This window comes from Symsagittifera roscoffensis, chromosome 2 (genome assembly GCF_963678635.1).
Source record: "Symsagittifera roscoffensis chromosome 2, txSymRosc1.1, whole genome shotgun sequence".
NCBI lineage: Eukaryota > Metazoa > Xenacoelomorpha > Acoela > Convolutidae > Symsagittifera > Symsagittifera roscoffensis.
This window is the reverse complement of record NC_087063.1, coordinates 43,776,213-43,798,271: the sequence shown is the minus strand read 5'-3', so window position 1 is coordinate 43,798,271 and position 22,059 is coordinate 43,776,213. Positions and strand designations below refer to the sequence as shown.

At 35.3% G+C, this 22,059-nt stretch overlaps 1 protein-coding gene across 7 annotated transcripts in view; it reads right to left on the bottom strand.

The window, feature by feature from the left end:
• Positions 1-12,769: 12,769 nt before the first annotated feature.
• The window catches only part of LOC134839426 (5-hydroxytryptamine receptor 1B-like), a 166,845-nt gene continuing 157,555 nt past the window's right edge, over positions 12,770-22,059 (bottom strand). For all 7 annotated transcript variants that reach the window (XM_063854972.1, XM_063854968.1, XM_063854973.1 and 4 more), the window contains exons 3-5: positions 14,933-15,216; positions 14,326-14,455; positions 12,770-13,967 (exon numbers count right to left, since the gene is read on the bottom strand). In XM_063854972.1, the coding sequence (XP_063711042.1) occupies positions 13,019-13,967; positions 14,326-14,455; positions 14,933-15,216 (1,363 nt within the window). In that variant the 3' untranslated portion in view covers positions 12,770-13,018. The remainder of the gene's footprint in view (positions 13,968-14,325; positions 14,456-14,932; positions 15,217-22,059) is intronic.

Genomic DNA, 22,059 nt, shown 5'->3' with positions numbered 1-22,059 from the left:
CATGATTAGTTCGTGGATGATTTCGAAGTTGGTTTCTCGTTTTTGTTGGTGGTGCCTCGCTCGGGGACGTGACCTCGGTTCCCACATGTTGAGGGTCCACTCGGTTGACGCAGTGTTCATACTGTTCATTAACTTCCACTGTGACTTCCGTTTCCAATTGCATATCGTTGTGCGTTTGTAACGTTGTCGTCTGTGTTGTGGTTTCTTTCTTCTTTGTGTTTCTTTTGTGATTGCTTTGGTCGTATTATCGGGGTATTTGTGTTATTGGTGTTCGGGCTGTTTGTCCGGTCAGGATTGATGCAGTTTTTCCCACTTCCTTTTGAAGCTGTTTTTTGTGGTGTATCCTCCGAGAAGACGTTTTTTGGAAACTTTTGCGGCTTTCGACTTGTGATTAAATCTCTGGCGTCATGCATGGTTGAGAACGAGTTTGTTGTTGGAAATCCCGGCCTATTGTCGTTCATGGGATGTCCAAAGCTCATAAGTCGTCGTTTGTGTCTTTATGTGCCAGCGTGTGTCTGACAGACTTTCCTCCCGGTCAGACTCTCCTTTCCAGTTGTTTTTGGGTTTTCGGCCTCTTGGAGTTACGTTTGACGAACTTCCTCTCCTCTGGTCCGTGCATTTTTGGGTATGACATCCCCTTCAAATTTTTTTATTTTGTTATTTTTTGTCTCCTTGTGCTCTTTGCAGTTTTTGGTTTTGAAATATAATTTATAATATTTTGGTTGTTTTGCAAGATTTTCTGCTGATTTTTGTAAGTGCAATTAAACATGTGATTTGGTTCTGGTTTGCATGACCGCTGCTGTTATGTTTGGATTGTTTGAAATGCCCTTGACTTGGTAATTGAGCTGTTAAATTCCTTTTTTATTCCGCGCGCTTTTTGATCAGCCAATGTGGAGCTTTATTCTGATTGACCAAGCTATTCAATATGACGTTGTCAATCAATCCAATGTTGAAACTAATAGTTTTATTGATTGACGCAACAACAAATTCCTCGTCAAACTCGCTGGAGGGTAGCGCTAATCCTACTGCTTTTCTGGACTTATAGTCAATTAATCTCATCTTTGTTCCTGTCAAATGCTTGATGTCGAATGTAAATGGTATCAATCTATCAACCGTCCTAGTGAGTCTACTTTGACTGCTCTTTGATCGTTCGCTGGCGCTTAACGCGCTGATCAAATCTTGATGATCTGTAATTACTGTGTAGTTTTTCCCGTACAAATAGTATTTGAATTTTTTGATTGCCCGGATGACCCCTAGTAGTTCTAATTTGCTTACCGAATACTTCTCCTCTAGGGAATTTAAAAATTGTTAAGCATATGCTATTGCCACCCAACCTGCGTCTGTATTTTGCTCCAACGCAGCCCCTAATTCAAATATAGAGGCATCGCATACTACCCAGAGGCATCGTCGAGTATCTAAACGTTGGTTGAAATGATTGTTTTCAGTAATTTCGGAGGATACGAGTTTTAAATTTTTTTGGCTGTGCGGATGTGTGTTCCGACTTTCAATCTAAAGTTTTATGTTTGTCTAAATTTTTTTTTTCAGCACGATTGCTAAGTTCTCATCATATAGTTTTTTTAGCGTTTTATGTAAGAGATAAGCAAGCGTTTTCACAATTTTATGGTGTGAAATTGATGATTTTTTGGAAATCTGCCAGCATGTCCGTGAGGCCAGAGAATTGCGCCTGGAATTGATATGTTCTTGTCGCTCTTCCCCCTATCAGACTGAAAATGCACTGGTCTCTCGTTTCTTTATCCAATGGGATTTGTGAATATGCGTAGTGTAGATCGAGAGTTGTGAAAAGGGTTTGTTGGGAGTCAACCCCCTTCATAATTTGTGCAATGTTGTCTAATAGGAGTTCAATAATGGGCTTTTGGTATTTGTTTTCGTGAATGAAATTATTGATTTTCTTAGAGTCTAGCGCAAGTTTGACCGTTTGGTCCTTTTTTGCCGTTATTATGATCGGGATGACGAATTGATTATCAGAACATTTGTGTATTTTCTTGATATGTTTCTGATCTATTATCTTATTTGTTTCCGCTTCCATTCTTCCTTGTAAATGGATGGGAACCCATCGAATTTTTTGCTGGATCGGAGTAATATTTTGTAGAAATCGAGTTCGCATTACGTGGTGTTTTGATTTTCCGATTCTCACGCAGAGTTCCTGAAAGTATTCTCTAACCCAGGTTTTTATTTCCTCGTTGGACATTTGTTTTTTCTCATGAATTTTGAGATTGCTGTTGTGAGCTGGCTTGTCTTGTACAATTTTGATACCTATTTGTGGTACAATTTTTCGCCCGATTAGATTTGCCTTTTAATCGTCTACGATAATAAATGGAGCCGAAATGATAAGTCGCTCTTTTGGAACAATGTATTTCCCTTTATAACAAGCGAGGTTTCGGGCTGGATTAACTTAAATATTGCGGACTGGTCGTTTTTCCGTAGTCTTACGGCCGTTTTTTGTTGGGAAAAGACATGGAGCTTCCAGAATCTGCAATGGCGGAGAGATATTCGGAGTGTGTTTTTAGTTTGACTGTATGTCCATTCAGATCTTCTTCTTTTATAATTACTGAGTTTCTGATTTCGAATGCTTCCAAAATTGCCAACACCGCAAAACTGTCCCAAGGAATTCTTTCCCAACCGTTTGTTGACATAAATTCGGCGTAAGCCACAGGGTCGTTATTGTTTGTTGCGGCTAAGGAATCTTCTTCTTCGTTGTCTTGTCGGCTGCCCTTTTCTAGCGTGTAGTTAACAATTGTTTACCTTCATACTTTTGCAAAACCACCTCATTTTGCGCATTTAGTACAGATTTTGTCTTTTGCTAGACATGACGTCAAACAGCTTGATCCAAATTGGCTGGCACATTTATAACTTGTTTTGTTTTTGTTTGTTTGTTGTATTTGTTGCCCCCGTGGGTTGTACGCTCCGCGGGGAAAATTATTTCGACCTCAAAAGTGTCCCCGACTTCTTTGGATGGTTTGATACAATTTTTCATAGCCAACTCTCCCGCGATCCCACGTGGTTGAATGTAGCCCATCGGTTCCTGTTTCGTTTATGAGTTTGTGGTTGTTTGCACTCCGAACGGATTTGTTTTCATCGCTTTACTATCTTCTATAACTTTCTCCCTCATGATTGCATAGGTGTCTTGTTTTGATTTGGTTTCTGCCAACAGCTCTTCTGCAATCTTGTCGTTGGACATGTGGGCCGTCAACATATAACAAACCCAATCATTTTCTGGATCCCCACAAACCGCCTGAGAAACCAATTGGACTTAATCCGCATTGAACTGTTCCAACCTTTCGTTTTTTCGTTGTTTCCGACAAATAAAATTGTAGGTTTCGAAAGCTATGATTCGCGTGATTACAAATATGTCTTCTAATGTGTTTGCGTCAGTGGTTTTGAAGTTGTTGTTTGAATATTCAGGTTTGGTCACTTTTGTTGTAGTTGTCTTTGTCCTTCTGCTCCAAGACATAGTAATACATAGCTTCTAATTTTCGCGTCTGCATCATTCCCTGTTATAATATTATAAAGTTTTATTATCTGATTTTTATTACATGAAAGGTGGAATACTTTGGTTGAAATTGGATTTTGTATCCTGCTGACTGCGCCATGTCATACCGTAACGTATGAGCTATTACTAAAATCCGAACGGATTGGCTAAATATCTCTAAATGAGTTACGTTGAGAGAAAGAACTGAAGATAAATCTGAATTCATTTTCTTCTGAGCATTGACATTCAAATTTTAGGTCTTGCCTATCGACGGTCAAGGCCATCAATCTAGTTTATAGTCAGATAACAGAAAATAGATTTACAGTTTAAATAATAATAAGTACTTTATAGGGATCATGCCAGTCCGGCCGGATGACAGTGTTTCTGCGGCCTATCTAAATCCTGAAATGACTTTTTACGGATCTTCTTCGATAACAAGAAAGTAAGAAGAGACTAAAGAAAATTCAGAGTTATGCTGAAAAGTTTGCAGAAAGTTCAATGAAAAAATTCTGTCAGAAATCTTTTGTTCATTTTCTTATCAGGAATTTAGCTTAGGAAAACACTTCAAAGAAAGTAAAAAGTAGAAAACGTGAGCGCAGAGCTTGAAAAAAAAATTGAAGTTTTTGAGTAAGGACAAAAAGTTGGTGATTTTGTTCTGAATAAATTTTTGTGGAACATGATTAACCTGAACCTCTAGACTTCTGAAGAATTCTAGGTATGATATAATTTAAAAGGATTAGTGTTAAGTTCTCAGAAATTACTATTTTTTCTCACTTTTCAGTTCAGTGTTTGAAAACGCGTGATGTCACGATCTGCCACGCGAAATGATTTCTCACGGTGAGAACACTCTACAGAGTTAATTGTCTTAATTTATGCAAGTTCTTTTAACACCATTTTCTGCTTTCTTATTGAAGTGTTGATTAAAGTGTTGTTTTGCGGCTTGCCTGTAATTCTCAATGGCTACAAAAATTCTGTTTTTGTAAATAATCAGTACAAACAGACAAGGAATACGAAAAAAAACTACATTTTTCATTTTTTTGGCTGAAAGCCTGGACAAAAACTAAAAATGAAGAAATGAACTAAATTTTGCTTCTTCTTCAATAAAGGGTATGTACTCAAAATTCAGGAAAATGATGAAGAACCAAAGCACAAGAGATATATTAACTCTTTCTGTGAACTTTTTTAAAGCTTAAGTACATAACTATAACAAAACTTAACAATGGATAAAACAGAACGAAACCACATAAAACTATTAAAACCAGGGGCGGATTTAGGTGGGGCGGGGGGAGGGTGCGGACGCCCCCTCCCCTCAGGGATTCGACCCCCTGCCGACCCAAAGGGTCCCCCCTTTGATACTTTTTCAGAAATCCATTTTTGGCCGAGCGACCCTAAAATTTTTCTAAAGGCGCCTTCGGCGGCAATATATTCTAACTTTGAGGGGGAGCGCTCGCCAAAAAAACGCGATTTTTTTTGTCAAAATTTTTCAACAAGTGCCCAAAAACGGCTTTTTGACTGTTTTTTCAAAAATTTGCCTGCGGCACAGAAAATTTAGCCAAAATCCGGGCAAAACAGTGCTTTGGGAGAGCTCGAAAAATCAGTTTGGTTGACCAAAAAAAAAAGATTGTCAAAATTTTCGATTTTTTTTTGAAAATCCGCCCCCCCCTCGAGAAAATCCTAGATCCGCCCCTGATTAAAACCAAAGTCAAACACTTAGGCTAGTAAAACTTGATTTTACAAAACGAAAACTAGTTTTGGAAGCTTTATTTAGCATTTTGTTGGCTGTACAAATTTTCTTTAAGAAAATTTTAAATTTATTGTTAATACAAATTAGAACACGATTAGCCGGTTACTGTCCGACCAAAGTATATTTTTTTCAAATTGGTCTCGTTTTTTTTCTGCATGTCGCGATAAAAAAATCTGAAAAAAAAATTCGGGCATATTTCAGAGTCATACTATGATAGGTCAAATGGAAAACAGATTTTCAAGAAAAATGAACAGAAAAACGAAAAAAAAAAAATTGAAAAAATTTCAAAAAATTTTTTCATTTTTTTTTGCGGAAAATATTTGAGTTTTCAAGTTTTTGATTCCCAAAATTACACTATAAAACTTCAAAAACCACCTTCATTTGAGTAAAACTAAGTTTTCAGGGCATAAATAAAGCTTAAATAAGCTATTGTTAGCCTAAACGGTCACCTTATTAACTCGAAATTAGACCAAAATTCAAAAATTTTAAACCGGTTTCTCTCACCACTGTGAAAAATTCAAAATATTGAAGTCGTCCGAATCACGATTGAAAGGGCTTTTTTATGATATATCACTGGACCCATTCCGATGATTATTTGTGGTACCTTATTTTGCATGGAAAAAAAAATGAAACACACCCGTATACAAAGTTTCTCCCCATTTTCAATGGTCGGAGCAAAAAGTTATATACATTTTGGGGACAGCATTTTGTCTCTATTACTGATTTTTTACGCGTTTTTCTAGTTCCCTCATCACACCTCCAGCAAGAAACGACACTAACTTGAAGAAAAAATTTTCGAAACATTTCTGATGAATAATTTTTTTAAAGCAATTTCAATCAATGAAATAAGGATGTAAGCAATGAAAGGAAGATTTTCGAAAGATGAGCATTGACGAACTGATTCACAATATCTGACACTTGATTGCCTGAAATTACTTTCAAACTGATAATCATCAAAATTGACGTTGAAACTTGTAGCTCTAAAAATTTCAAGGAGAGACTGTTCGACTTGTGTTACGTTTTTCTTCTCAATTTTTTGTTTGATTCCCATGATGTTTTTTCACTGTCACAAAAATCCATTGAACTGGCAATAATCCGATTTTTTTGAGTGTTTTTTTTGGCCAAATAAAAAACTTTTTCTAATATTTAATCGTGAAACTTTTGCATCATTTTTAGACCATGAACTGATGATTGCTAGGAGGTAATTTTTTTAATTCATAGGCGTGCTATTTTGTTTGTTTGCCTTAAAATGCTCTGAGACTGATAATCTCTAGAATCACTGTCACAATGATTTGGTTTCTGCCAACAGCTCTTCTGCAATCTTGTCGTTGGACATGTGGGCCGTCAACATATACCAAACCCAATCATTTTCTGGATCCCCACAAACCGCCTGAGAAACCAATTGGACTAAATCCGCATTGAACTGTTCCAACCTTTCGTTTTTTCGTTGTTTCCGACAAATAAAGTTGTAGGTTTCGAAAGCTATGATTCGCGTGATTGCAAATATGTCTTCTAATGTATTCGCGTCAGTGGTTTTGAAGTTGTTGTTTGAATATTCAGGTTTGGTCACTTTTGTTGTAGTTGTCTTTGTCCTTCTGCTCCAAGACATAGTAATACATAGCTTCTAATTTTCGCGTCTGCATCATTCCCTGTTATAATATTATAAAGTTTTATTATCTGATTTTTATTACATGAAAGGTGGAATACTTTGGTTGAAATTGGATTTTGTATCCTGCTGACTGCGCCATGTCATACCGTAACGTATGAGCTATTACTAAAATCCGAACGGATTGGCTAAATATCTCTAAATGAGTTACGTTGAGAGAAAGAACTGAAGATAAATCTGAATTCATTTTCTTCTGAGCATTGACATTCAAGTTTTAGGTCTTGCCTATCGACGGTCAAGGCCATCAATCTAGTTTATAGTCAGATAACAGAAAATAGATTTACAGTTTAAATAATAATAAGTACTTTATAGGGATCATGCCAGTCCGGCCGGATGACAGTGTTTCTGCGGCCTATCTAAATCCTGAAATGACTTTTTACGGATCTTCTTCGATAACAAGAAAGTAAGAAGAGACTAAAGAAAATTCAGAGTAATGCTGAAAAGTTTGCAGAAAGTTCAATGAAAAAATTCTGTCAGAAATCTTTTGTTCACTTTCTTATCAGGAATTTAGCTTAGGAAAACACTTCAAAGAAAGTAAAAAGTAGAAAACGTGAGCGCAGAGCTTGAAAAAAAATTGAAGTTTTTGAGTAAGGACAAAAAGTTGGTGATTTTGTTCTGAATAAATTTTTATGGAACATGATTAACCTGAACCTCTAGACTTCTGAAGAATTCTAGGTATGATATAATTTAAAAGGATTAGTGTTAAGTTCTCAGAAATTACTATTTTTTCTCACTTTTCAGTTCAGTGTTTGAAACCGCGTGATGTCACGATCTGCCACGCGAAATGATTTCTCACGGTGAGAACACTCTACAGAGTTAATTGTCCTAATTTATGCAAGTTCTTTTAACACCATTTTCTGCTTTCTTATTGAAGTGTTGATTAAAGTGTTGTTTTGCGGCTTGCCTGTAAATCTCAATGGCTACAAAAATTCTGTTTTTGTAAATAATCAGTACAAACAGACAAGGAATACGAAAAAAAAACTACATTTTTTTAAATTTTTTTGGCTGAAAACCTGGACAAAAACTAAAAATGAAGAAATGAACTAAATTTTGCTTCTTCTTCAATAAAGGGTATGTACTCAAAATTCAGGAAAATGATGAAGAACCAAAGCACAAGAGATATATTAACTCTTTCTGTGAACTTTTTTTAAAGCTTAAGTACATAACTATAACAAAACTTAACAATGGATAAAACAGAACGAAACCACATAAAACTATTAAAACCAGGGGCGGATTTAGGTGGGGCGGGGGGTGGGTGCGGACGCCCCCTCCCCTCAGGGATTCGACCCCCTGCCGACCCAAAGGGTCCCCCCTTTGATACTTTTTCAGAAATCCATTTTTGGCCGAGCGACCCTAAAATTTTTCTAAAGGCGCCTTCGGCGGCAATATATTCTAACTTTGAGGGGGAGCGCTCGCCAAAAAAACGCGATTTTTTTGTCAAAATTTTTCAACAAGTGCCCAAAAACGGCTTTTTGACTGTTTTTTCAAAAATTTGCCTGCGGCGCAGAAAATTTTGCCAAAATCCGGGCAAAACTGTGCTTTGGGAGAGCTCGAAAAATCAATTTGGTTGACCAAAAAAAAAAGATTGTCAAAATTTTCGAATTTTTTTTGAAAATCCGCCCCCCCCCCCCTCGAGAAAATCCTAGATCCGCCCCTGATTAAAACCAAAGTCAAACACTTAGGCTAGTAAAACTTGATTTTACAAAACGAAAACTAGTTTTGGAAGCTTCATTTAGCATTTTGTTGGCTGTACAAATTTTCTTTAAGAAAATTTTAAATTTATTGTTAATACAAATTAGAACACGATTAGCCGGTTACTGTCCGACCAAAGTATATTTTTTTCAAATTGGTCTCGTTTTTTTTCTGCATGTCGCGATAAAAAAATCTGAAAAAAAAATTCGGGCTTATTTCAGAGTCATACTATGATAGGTCAAATGGAAAACAGATTTTCAAGAAAAATGAACAGAAAAACGAAAAAAAAAAATTGAAAAAATTTCAAAAAATTTTTTCAATTTTTTTTGCGGAAAATATTTGAGTTTTCAAGTTTTTGATTCCCAAAATTACACTATAAAACTTCAAAAACCACCTTCATTTGAGTAAAACTAAGTTTTCAGGGCATAAATAAAGCTTAAATAAGCTATTGTTAGCCTAAACGGTCACCTTATTAACTCGAAATTAGACCAAAATTCAAAAATTTCAAACCGGTTTCTCTCAACACTGTGAAAAATTCAAAATATTGAAGTCGTCCGAATCACGATTGAAAGGGCTTTTTAATGATATATCACTGGACCCATTCCGATGATTATTTGTGGTACCTTATTTTGCATGGAAAAAAAACTGAAACACACCCGTATACAAAGTTTCTCCCCATTTTCAATGGTCGGAGCAAAAAGTTATATACATTTTGGGGACAGCAGTTGTCAATTTTGTCTCTATTACTGATTTTTTACGCGTTTTTCTAGTTCCCTCATCACACCTCCAGCAAGAAACGACACTAACTTGAAGAAAAAAATTTCGAAACATTTCTGATGACTAATTTTTTTAATGCAATTTCAATCAATGAAATAAGGATATAAGCAATGAAAGGAAGATTTTCGAAAGATGAGCATTGACGAACTGATTCACAATATCTGACACTTGATTGCCTGAAATTACTTTCAAACTGATAATCATCAAAATTGACGTTGAAACTTGTAGCTCTAAAAATTTCAAGGAGAGACTGTTCGACTTGTGTTACGTTTTTCGTCTCAATTTTTTGTTTGATTCCCATGATGTTTTTTCACTGTCACAAAAATCCATTGAACTTGCAATAATCCGATTTTTTGAGTGTTTTTTTTGGCCAAATAAAAAACTTTTTGTAATATTTAATCGTGAAACTTTTGCATCATTTTTAGACCATGAACTGATGATTGCTAGGAGGTAATTTTTTTAATTCATAGGCGTGCTATTTTGTTTGTTTGCCTTAAAATGCTCTGAGACTGATAATCACTAGAAGTTTTTGAAGATTTTTTACTTTATTTTTATTTTAATGCTTATCATTTATGAGCACAATTTCTTTGATTGTTAAAACTTCACTGTTGGATTTTCATTTTATAATTTTGTTTCCTTTTTCTTTAATCATAATTACTTAAATTGTTTTATCTGTATGCCTAAAATTACTTTGATACTGATAATCATCAGAAATTTTGAAATTTTTTAATCTGAACTTTATTCTGGTGGTTATTAGTTATTCGCACAATTTCATTCATAGTTAAAATTTCATTGTGCAATTTCATTTTATAGTTTATTTTGACTTAGTTATAATGATAACTAGCTGTATTATAATCATTGTTAGTTGAATTATTTTATCTGATTGTCTAAAGTTGCTTTATGACTGATAATCATCAGAAATTTTTGAAATTTTTCCCTCTGATTTTTTTTTCTGATGATTATTAGTTATGCGCACAAATTCATTCCTTGTTAAAATTTCATTAGCAATTTCATTTTATAGTTTAATTTGACTTAGTTATAATGATAACTAGCCGTATTATAATCATTATTAGGTGAATTATTTTATCTGTTTGTCTAAAATTGCTTTATGACTGATAATCATCAGAAATTTTGAAACTTTTTAATCTGAATTTTATTCTGGTGGTTATTAGTTATTCGCACAATTTCATTCATTGTTAAAATTTCATTGTGCAATTTCATTTTATAGTTTATTTTGACTTAGTGATAATGATAACTAGCCGTATTATAATCACTATTAGGTGTTTATTTTATCTGTTTGTCTAAAATTGCTTTATGACTGATAATCATCAGAAATTTTGAAATTTTTCACTCTGATTTTGTTCTGATGGTTATTTGTTATGCGCACAATTTCATTCATAGTTAAAATTTCATTGTGCAATTTCATTTTATAGTTTATTTTGACTTAGTTATAATGATAACTAGCTGTATTATAATCATTGTTAGTTGAATTATTTTATCTGATTGTCTAAAGTTGCTTTATGACTGATAATCATCAGAAATTTTTGAAATTTTTCCCTCTGATTTTTTTTTTCTGATGATTATTAGTTATGCGCACAAATTCATTCTTTGTTAAAATTTCATTAGCAATTTCATTTTATAGTTTAATTTGACTTAGTTATAATGATAACTAGCCGTATTATAATCATTATTAGGTGAATTATTTTATCTGTTTGTCTAAAATTGCTTTATGACTGATAATCATCAGAAATTTTGAAACTTTTTAATCTGAATTTTATTCTGGTGGTTATTAGTTATTCGCACAATTTCATTCATTGTTAAAATTTCATTGTGCAATTTCATTTTATAGTTTATTTTGACTTAGTGATAATGATAACTAGCCGTATTATAATCACTATTAGGTGTTTATTTTATCTGTTTGTCTAAAATTGCTTTATGACTGATAATCATCAGAAATTTTGAAATTTTTTACTCTGATTTTTTTCTGATGGTTATGAGTTATACGCACAATTTCATTCATTGTTAAATTTTATTGTGCAATTTTATTTTTTAATTTATATTGACTTAGTTATAATAATAACTAGCCGTATTATAATCAATATTAGTTGAATTATTTTATCTGTTTATTTTGTCTAAAATTGCTTTACGACTGATAATCATCAGAAATTTTGAAATTTTTCACTCTGATTTTGTTCTGATGGTTATTTGTTATGCGCACAATTTCATTCATTGTTAAAACCTCATTGTGCAATTTTATTTTGTAATTTGTTTTGACTTAGTTATAATAATAAATAGCTGTATTAAAATCATTATTAGTTGAACTATTTTATCTGTTTGTCTAAAATTGCTTCATGACTGATAATCATCGGAAATTTTGAAACTTTTTTCTTTGTTTTTTTTTCTAATGGTTACTAGTTATACGCACTATTTCATTGATTATTAAAATTTCATTGTGCAATTTCAATTTATAATTTCATTTCACTTTGTTATACCCATAATCAGCCTAATTTTTAGTCTTAAAAGAGTTTTAAAACCGAAAGTTTAGAAGAATTTGTGAAAAATTTTCAGCAAATTTTAGATAATTCTTCAAAAAGAAGACCGGAATTTTTTTTTGAAATCATGGAAAATATTGTAAGTAAAATTGCCCATCTTTATTATGTGCGACCCATGTTGCGAATTTGCGCGACCCATTTTGCGACTCTGCACGACGCATGTTGCGACTTTGCGCGACCCATGTTGCGACTTTGTGCGTCTCATTTGCGACTTTGCGCGACCCATTTTGCGACTTTGCGCGACCCATTTTGCAACTTTGCGCAACCCATGTTCCCACTTTGCGTGACTCATGTTGCGGCTCGGGTTGAGGTCAGGAGCTTATGTTGCGACCATTGCGACTCATAATGGATATGTTGCGACTTTGCGCAACCGAAACAAGATATGTTGCGCCTTTGTGCGACCCAAATGAGCTATATTGCGACTTTGCGCGACCAAAACAGGATATGCTGCGGATTTGTGCGACCCAAATTAGCTACGTTATGACTTTGCGCGACCCTAATTGGCTATTTTGCGACTTTGTGCGACGCAAGCCTCTTGTGGGATGATGGAGTTTTGGTCGCACAAAGTTCATTTTGGCGACCCATTTTGGTCGCAACATGAGTCGCAGACCTCGACCCGAGAAGTTTTCCAGGACAATCGTATTTGAATTACACTCAGTTTCGGCCGAGAAATCTGATAAACACACTGGCTTTTGGTTGAGATGGTTAAAAAAGGACACTTTCGACCCAAGTTTTATATTTGCTGTGAATGTTTATATTTTTACGGCCTATCTCCACGATTTGCAACTTCTAGATTCGAAAAAGAAAAAGAAACACAAAAATTTTTGTTTGCGAAAATGAGGCTATAAACTATGCCAAGATAGCAGACAACTTCTAAAAGACAGAATATGAACGAAAACAAATGAATGCCAATGCGGTTTCCAGTTATCAAAATTTCCACTGTGATTAAGTTTTAATTTTAAATTGCAACTAGATGATTTTCTGTTTCATTTTATATTTACTGGCTTGAAAGCACCTTATTTGGGATGATCTTTACAAATTTGTCAAAATTATTGAAATTTTACTGATTTTCTGAAACTTTCTTCTAATAATGTTGATTATCTGTTTCTCCCTCTTACAGCGTTGAGTCTTCTTTCGTTCGGGTTTCGGCACAGAATGATATCGACGAATGCGTCTCGGAAAAGCCGGTTGAATATCGTGTATATAATCGGGTTCAGCATCGACGAAATGTACCCCATCCAAGTCGTGAATTCAATTACCTTCGGGCCTATGTGGTTTTCGACGCACGACTTGCAAATTGGCGTGAAAATATTGATTGCAAAAAATGGAAACCAAAGCAAGACGAATGATACGAACACGATAAGCAGGACCATCTGTGCTCGTCTCTCGTTCTCTTTTTGGTCTCGTTTCCGCTTCTGAGCTGCACTGGTGACTATTGTTGAGCTGGCACCCAAATGTGCTCGATTGGCCGATGAGCTATTAGACGAATTGATTCCCTTCTGCTTACTAGTCGACGCATTCTGGGCAAACGTTGTGGCTTGAGTGCTATTATTGTTCTTATTGTTTGCTTTGTTGTTTTTTGTATGCTCCGTTTTCTCCGGACATAGTTCGATTTCTCCACCTCCGAAATCGTTGTTCGTTTTGTTCGAGGCCACTTTTTTGCTCTTTTTGGTTTTTAAAGCGATGTAAAGTTTAGCCCGGGCGCCTTTTGGGTGGCCTGCTTTACCTCCACCCGATAGCCCTCCATTGGCAATTTTAGGCGCGTGTTTTTTGTTCTTCAGACTGCGTTGCCTTAAGGCGTAAACTGTGAGCGAGTAAAGAACCATCATGGTGAAGAAGGGTATATAGAAAGCAGCTAGGGATCCGTAGAGCATAATGTGTTCGCTGAAGATAGCACATATGAACACGCTTTCTATCATCCTGTACGAGTTGGCCTGTGTTATTAGAGAGAGGGTGAACAAAGTGCCCCCCACGCAGGAGGACAGGAACCATACAGAGAACATCTTGATGGTGGCCCACTTTTTCGATCTGTTCATCTCTCCATACCTGACACAAATTACAATTCGCGCATAAAAAGAGAGCGCAAAATCCTGCAGAATTTTTTCATAAAATTTGAAAAGTGTCCGAAGTGTCCTATTCGTTTATCCATGAGCTAGACTAACTACCACATGAAGTTGATCGGTTTAAAATTCTTCACAACGACTCGTTGTTAAATTTCTCCCGAAAAACTGCATAAATTTTTTGCAAACTTTAGCTTTTTAGAATGGAAGGCAAACAAATTTTTCTGAGATTTTCTGCTCTGGGAACCATACACACCGATTAGGAATTGTTCACACCTTTGGCTAATTATTTTTGTGAAAAAAAAAGATTTCTGAAAGCTTCAAACAATTTGAAAATGAACTACCTGACAGGCGTCCGTATGGCCATGTATCTGTCTAACTGTATGGTGCACAGATGTAGTATGGAGGAGGTGCAGAAAGTGACGTCCATAGTCGTCCATAGATTGCACATTATGGGACCCAGGACCCACGATCCTGCAACATATTCATGTTCATATGCTCATAAGTATACAAAGCTCTCCTTATACTATAGTTCAATATAATACAAAGAAACATATTCGAGAAATGCACGCAAAGATTTTCAGTGGTATGAAACGTTTTTTTTTTAAATTTGTTTTGCTTGCATGCCTGCTTGCTTGCCCATCGGCTGTTTTTTTTCTCTCTTTCTTTCATTCTTTTTTGCTGTGATAACTGGTTTGGCAGCCAGTCATTCTTGTTTTTTTGAAAGTTTGGACAACCAAATTGCCCTTCCTTGCAACCAAATTGTTAACTGCTACCTTTTTTCGATCAGAAGTTTTTCTGTTGCTTTGTTCAGCTAACTAACTTTCAGAAAACGTACCTTTTTTAAACTATGACATAAACTTTTTCAAACTATAACGGATTTGGCTCTAAAAAGGGATTAGTTGAAGAATTTGAAGTGTATATCAGCAAACACACTGATTGGGTGTTTACCTGCGAAGTTGTTGACAAGTGCGAGCGGCATTACGAAAGCGGCCACCCCCAAATCGGCAACTGAGAGAGAAAAGAGGAAGTAGTTGGTCATGCTCTGCAGCTTCTTATCCCTCCACACAGCCAGACAGACCATGAAGTTGCCCACTATGGACACTAAGATGCAGAAGAGAAGGGGCAGCAGGGGCCAGATGAAGTCGATGGGGGGTCTGTCCTCCCACCACACGGCCGCCCCCAGGGGCGAGGAGGGGGAGGAGTCATCGCCACTCATCGCGCCTGTCTGATTCCTGAAACAAGTAAAAATTATAATAACTTTTTGTTTAATTTAATTGCCTAATACTTAAAAATCGATGCCTCAGTATGCAAGGTTTACAAAATTACAAAAAAATCATCACAGTTTTTCTTGAGAAAGCTGTCCCAGGAGTACCTAGGCCTACAACATCCTCCGACGAATTCTCTGGCATAAACTGGCTAAAACTAGGTGTTGCTTGCTGACTAAAAACAATAAAAACACCTGGTATATGCTTCATCAACCAAATGTCTTTTCAGCAACTGTCGTGAGAATGCAGTCCTGTAAATCATAATGGATGCATTTTTAAATAGGGCAGAGCAAATTTATCAGTAAATCTCAAAGAATAACATGGGATATTCTATCAACACGAAATCATGAGCGCTCAAACTGCTCTTTAACTCAACTGTAGCACGCAATTTCAGGTTAAAAGTTAAAGAAAAACGTCTTTTAAAATATGGATAAACTACAAACCGAGAAAAAATATTCCGTCACTTTCTTTGAAAAATAAAGAGCTCATACACAGGTATATATAATGAGCAACCTTTCAAAAACACAGAACAGAAGTTTGGAAATTTCATAGAGTTGATAGTATTTTAACCATTCATTTCGGAGAAGGTGATGGGTTAATTTTACGTGCGCTGGTTTTTTAACATTCAAACCAAATTCGAGTTTTTTTTTATTTTTCTGCTTTTGGCCGAATGTTACACGGTTTCGAAAGATTTGATACCTGGAGCCGGTTATTCAAAATTTAAAAGATAACTTACATGCCATTATTTTTCGCAGAGATGATTAAAAAAAACTATTTTTTTTTCAAATGGAATTGACTTTAGACAAAAAGTAAAAATTTAAAAACGATATAAACAAAGTTGGCTGGGAACTTTATCGGTTTTTTTGTGGATTGTTGCAAAATTTGAAACAAAAATTTTAGTCAATCAAAAACTAAGCTAAAACTGCCAAACAATTTTTTGAAAAAACTATATCAAAATTAGTCTTTTGACCCAAAAAGTTTTGAGAAAAACAGGGGCGGATTTAGGGCGTGGGCGGGGGGAACCCCTGCCGATTCAAAGGGTCCACCTTTGCACTATTTCGAGATATCCATTTTTGGCGATGGATCCTAAAAATTTTCTACAGGCGCCTTCGGCGCCAATATATACTAATTTTGAGGGAGCGCCTTTTTTTCAAAATTTTGCCTGCTAATTTTTTTTTTGCAAAAATCGTTTTGGGTGATAACCATGAAGCTTGCCACAAAAAAATTAATTGATTTTTTACAAAGGCCAAAGCTGCAACCCTTTGTATCTTTCTTTTTTAGAGTCCTGTTTGAAAAAAAATAAATGAGCGTGACTAACACATACTCGAGCCAATTTGGTTCAGATAAAACTAGGCCCCAGTAGACTTTCTCATGAGGATCGTGAAGTCCTGTCACGACTATTCAGTCATAAAGTAATTAGTAAAATCAATTCTGTGAAATGGCCACCTTCATCTTCTTTAGGTGCGTTTAAAAAATTAAGCTTGGCTCAGCAATTCAGAAAAATTGAGATCACATTGAACGCACTCTTTGACTGGAAAAAAATCACAACAATTTCAGATTAATTCTAATTAATTGCTATCTAGTGTTTTTTTTTTAATATTCATATCAATCTTCTTACTACTCAACTGTTTTTTCAAAAATTTACCTGCCGCGCAGAAAATTTGCTCAAAATGTGGGTCTATATAGTGATTTGGGAGAGCTCGGAAAATCAATTTGGTCGACCTAAAAAAAGTTTGGCCCCCCTCAAGAAAATTCTAGTTCCGCCCCTGAAGAAAAGTGAACTTTGCACCTGAACTTTGCAAGTATGAATTTAAATTTTTTGACAACCAAAACTGTCAGTTTTAATATTGTTTAAGTTTTTATTAGTCGAGAGAAGTTCTTTCTGAATACATATTCTTTCTAATTTTCATTTGAATTTTTTTTTAAATAACTTTTTGAAAAGAGTTAGGCTGCATCTGCTTTCTCATCAGGCGCCATTGAAGCTAGAGTTAACGCGAGTTGAAAGAGAACATCTATACTTCAATCGTCAATCAGTCTTTTAGTTTTTGTAGTGACACTTACGTTTGCAGCTTTTAGTCTCGTCCCCTCAAAAAAGATTAAAAGTTTCAGAAAAACCAAATTAGAATGACAAAAAAGTTTTTTTTTCACAAATTCAGCTGGTCTTCTTTTGTTTCGTGTTTTATAAACTTATCTGTGCCATTTTAAAATAATTGTCAATCAAAAAAGGCTAAAATTTATATGATATCCATGAAAGAACGGAATAAAGGCAAACCAAATTTTGAAAACTCGAGATATTATGATAAACTTTTTTCAATAATGTAAAATATTATTAAGTCAAAAACATCAGCAACGAATTGAGTCGAAATAATTGATTTAAGATTTGGAAGTGGAGAATAAATAATTGTAGGCATTGATAATTTGAAAAGCAGTAACGAGTAACGCATTTTCTTCCGAGACAAATGATTGTGAGCCTGCGATGCTGGGAATTGAACTTTTTCTCAAAAAATCCAAAAACTTATTGTTTTTTTTTCAATTAAGTATTTTGAATTCACGGTACATATTCAGATTCCAAGATAGCAGTTCAAATTACTCGAGGGAAAAAAGAAACTTCTTCCTTTGACAGCCCTAGGGGGTCGAAAATAAATAAATTAAAACAGAAAAATGTTCTCAGTTTTCCTCACAGGCTTGCTACTTAAGTATTCTCTCTCGGTTTTAATCGAGCTCTCTACCAATCGATAAAATGTCTCAGTCTAAGAGATATTTGTAAAGGTTTTTTTTTCCTGTTCTACCAAATAAAATGAAGTGTTTTTCGAGTGAAGCTGAAATGAACTTTTTATTCTACTGAATGAAGTAAGGATATTTCACAAGCCATGGCTAAAATGCTTTTAGTATCAGAAATAATTCCACATGAATCTTTTTAATTTTATCCGATTAAGCAAAAAAAAAAGATTTTTTTTCCTCAAAATAGATATTAAAATCTTTATTCATTTGGGAAAATACGAATACACGAGGGTAATTCTTTTCTACACGCAGATATATTGAATTATAAAATAACCGAAAAATTGACAAAAAATGGCATTACGGTCAGCCTTATTTGAAATACTCACTTAGTGTCAGGATTGAGGGCACAACTAAAAGGCTTTTTAAGAGTTTCTTAAATCCATTTAGTTGATGGGGGATTGAATATCATTGCCTTTAAAGAGGAGTGTTGGAGCAGAAACTGAATTAACTTGAAACCAAAAAACTTTATTGAGTAAAAAAAAGCATTTTTGACAGCAAAAATGGGAAGACCAAATCGTTAAAATGTTGATTGATTTCTAATTGGTGAATGTTTTGGTTTGGATCAATCCAAAACAGTCTAACCTCAAATCCTACTCTATTTCGAAAAATCAACACTCGGAGACAACAAGTCATCCAATCAAATATCACCAAATAAGGACAATTGTAAATTTTTGAAGATCAAAAACTGAAAAAATGTTCATCCGCAGCATCAATATTCATTCGTATTTTTACAAAAATGTGACTAAATTTTATTGACATTACTGATTTCTTTTCTCTTAAGCCAAAACTTAAATTGAAAAGTTTCAACTTCCGAAGAAAATCACGTCAGGGTCTCAAATTTTGCCATTTTTTGAGATTAACATTTGAGATTAATGTTAATTTAGTTTAAAAAAATTAGTTTAAAAAAATTAAAATTTGGCCGCTCGAAAACGAGAAATAATCATACCTGAACGCACTATTCCATCGTAATTTGTTTTTGTTTCATAAAGTTTATTCACAAATGTTAATTAAGAGCTTGAAGTAATTGAATTTTTATTACACCTGATTTGCAACTATAGGTATTTAAGGAACCGCGAAGAAGTCCCTGATATATATTTTGAGTATTTTTTCTTGTCCCTCATTTTTCAACTAGATAAATTTAAAATAGATAATTTCATTGTTCAAGTAAATAAACTTAATCCGAAAACTTTAATTTGCCTCCTTGATCTTTAATTAGAGCGGAAATTAAATGAGAGCGTTCGCACGTCTTTTGAGTTTTAAAATGTAAATTAATGATGACCTTTTACAATGAAATTTTTTTTTGGAACCACGCTGAAGCGTCTTTTAAGTGAAAGTAGCCTGCTATCGTTATCAAGGCCAGCCCTTAAAAGTCCCACTTTTTTTGCTCTCTAATAGTTTTTGGTAAACAAAAATTTGATAAACTATAATTCCGGACTGTCAATATCAAATATTAAAGGTCAAATTTAAGTTAGATAATTGAAACAAGACTGCTCGTATCAAGGTGAAGCTTTGATTGCTCTGACTGCTGTTTATGCAGTTCAACGTCGTGAAAAAAAATGGCGGACGCTCCCTCCCTCAGGGATTCGACCCCCTGCCGACCCAAAGGGTCCCCCTTTGTACTATTTTGAGACATCCATTTTTGGTGATGGACCCTAAAATTTTTCTAAAGGCACCTTTGATGCCAATATATACTAATTTTGAGCGGGGAGCGCGCGCCAAAAAGTGCCTAAAATTGCGGCGCAGAAATTTTGGCCGAAACAGGGTCTTTGTAGTGCTTTGGGAGAGCTCAGAAAATCAATTCGATTCAATTTAATCGACCTAAAAAAAGGTCGTCAAAACTTTCAACAAATTTTTTTTTGAAAATCCTCCCCCCACCCTCGAGAAAATCCTAGATCCGCCCCTAGTTTTGTGATAATAACTTGTGTAGCGCTTAAGTTAATTTGTATAACGCTTTCAGCATCATAGAGAAAAAGTTGAAACTGGTGTCTGGCAAATAAGACGACAGCTGTTAAGACGACAACCGCTTTTGGCGGGAATTTAAGACAAGGTTGCACACAAACTCTCCTATTGTTTTTTTGAGAAATGTACAAGTCGCTTAAAATTGAATGGTTCTATTGCAAGTTTTAACTCTCATTTGTCGGCCTAATGTCATGTCGTTTGAATTCTTGTCGTCTTATTTACCTAGCAACGTTCAAACTATTGAACAGGTAGCTAAAATAGTCTCAACCCGCATTTAGGACAGTAAGTAGCACACCCGCATGAAAGCACGTGAGTTACATGATTCTCGACTCACTTTTTTCTCCAGTAAATGCTTTGAATTTAAAAAAAAATCAGCCCAAGCATACACATTCCTCAACTTTTCGAAACTTGCAACAACAAAACTGCGCGTAAAAAGGCAAAGCAATTACGTTTTCAGTATCTAAGCGATACTCTGATTATTTTCACTGCCTTTTAGTTTTGAAAATAGCATCAATAAAGTAAGTTTCGGTTTGAAAAATTGTTGAAACATAAGCAAAAAACAAAATAATGTTGATTTTTTTTTTCAATTTTTTCCAGTTTTATTTCTTAGTCTTAACCCTTCACACGATATTTAAAATACAAAGTGAACATAATTTCTTTCCTCCGGTAACTTAATAAAACGAGAAATACTTAACTTAATAATATAAGTATGAATCTGGGGCGGATCTAGGATTTTCTCGACGGGGGGGGAGGTGGGGATCGGATTTTCAACATTTTTTTTGAAAAAACAGCGTTTTAGGCACTTTTTGAAAATGTTGACCAAAAAATCGCGTTTTTCGGCGCGCTCTCCCCCCTCAAAATTAGTATATTTTGGCGCCCAAGGCGCTTTAAGAAAAAATTTAGGGTCAGTCAGCCAAAAATGGATATCTCAAAATAGTGCAAAAGGGGACCCTTTGGGTCGGCATGGGGTCGAATTCCTGAGGGGAAAGGGCATCCGCCCCCTCCCCCCTGAATCCGCTGGTGGTATGAATGATGTAGTTTGCCGCGGTAAGGATTCAGGGTGCCGATCGAAACGTATGAGTTATTGGTCCCAATTACATTTATTTGCAAAAAAGTAGTAGATTCAATACCTCTTTACTTGAGCAAATTTTCTTAAATAAAAATTTTCATATTTTGAGCTCTGGACATCGCTATCTTTCAGATGGAATAAAAAAAACTCTGCCAAAAGCGACCAGTTAAAAAGTAGCGGCATCATAATTTTCAAGAACATTGGAGCAATATGATATAGAAGAAGAAATTGCCAAATTTTTCTTCTTAATTGGAAGATCAGTCGTTCAACACCAACAACGGTTCGCCTTAATTGCTTGCGAGGGTTAGGAACAATTACCCAGTGCCGAAAAAGAGTTGCCAGTAGGTAAAAATTAGAGCCGAAATAATTTCTGCATCATTGAGAATTAAATAGCTCGTATGCTAGTCGTCTCCTTTAACAGTCTTATGTTTGTGTAAATGGTCGTCTCATCTGAAAATGAAATACGCCAGCTGCAAAAATTTTTTGAAGACACTCAGTAATTGATACAGGGGCGGATCTAGGATTTTCTCGAGGGGGGGGGGGCGGATTTTAAAAAAAAATCTAAAATTTTGTCGACCTTTTTTTTTTAGGTCGACCAAATTGATTAACTGAGCTCTCCCAAATCACTACAAAACCCTGTTTTGGCCGAAATTTGTACGCCGCAGGTAAAATTTTGAAAAAAAGTCGTTTTTAGGCACTTTTTGGAAAATTTTACCAAAAAATCGCGTTTTTCGGCGCGCGCTCCCCCCTCAAAATTAGTATATATTGGCGGCGAAGGGCGTTATTAGAAAAATTTTAAGGTCCGTCACCAAAAATGGATTTCTGAAAAAGTATCAAAGGGGGGACCCTTTGGGTCGGCAGGGTGTCGAATCCCTGATGGGGGCGTCCATACCCCCCTCCCCCCTAAATCCGCTCCTGAATTGATACCAAATCCACAAAATATCCAATGAGCCTAATGCATGCTTGGAGTACCAAATGCGTCAAAATATTTTGAGCCATTT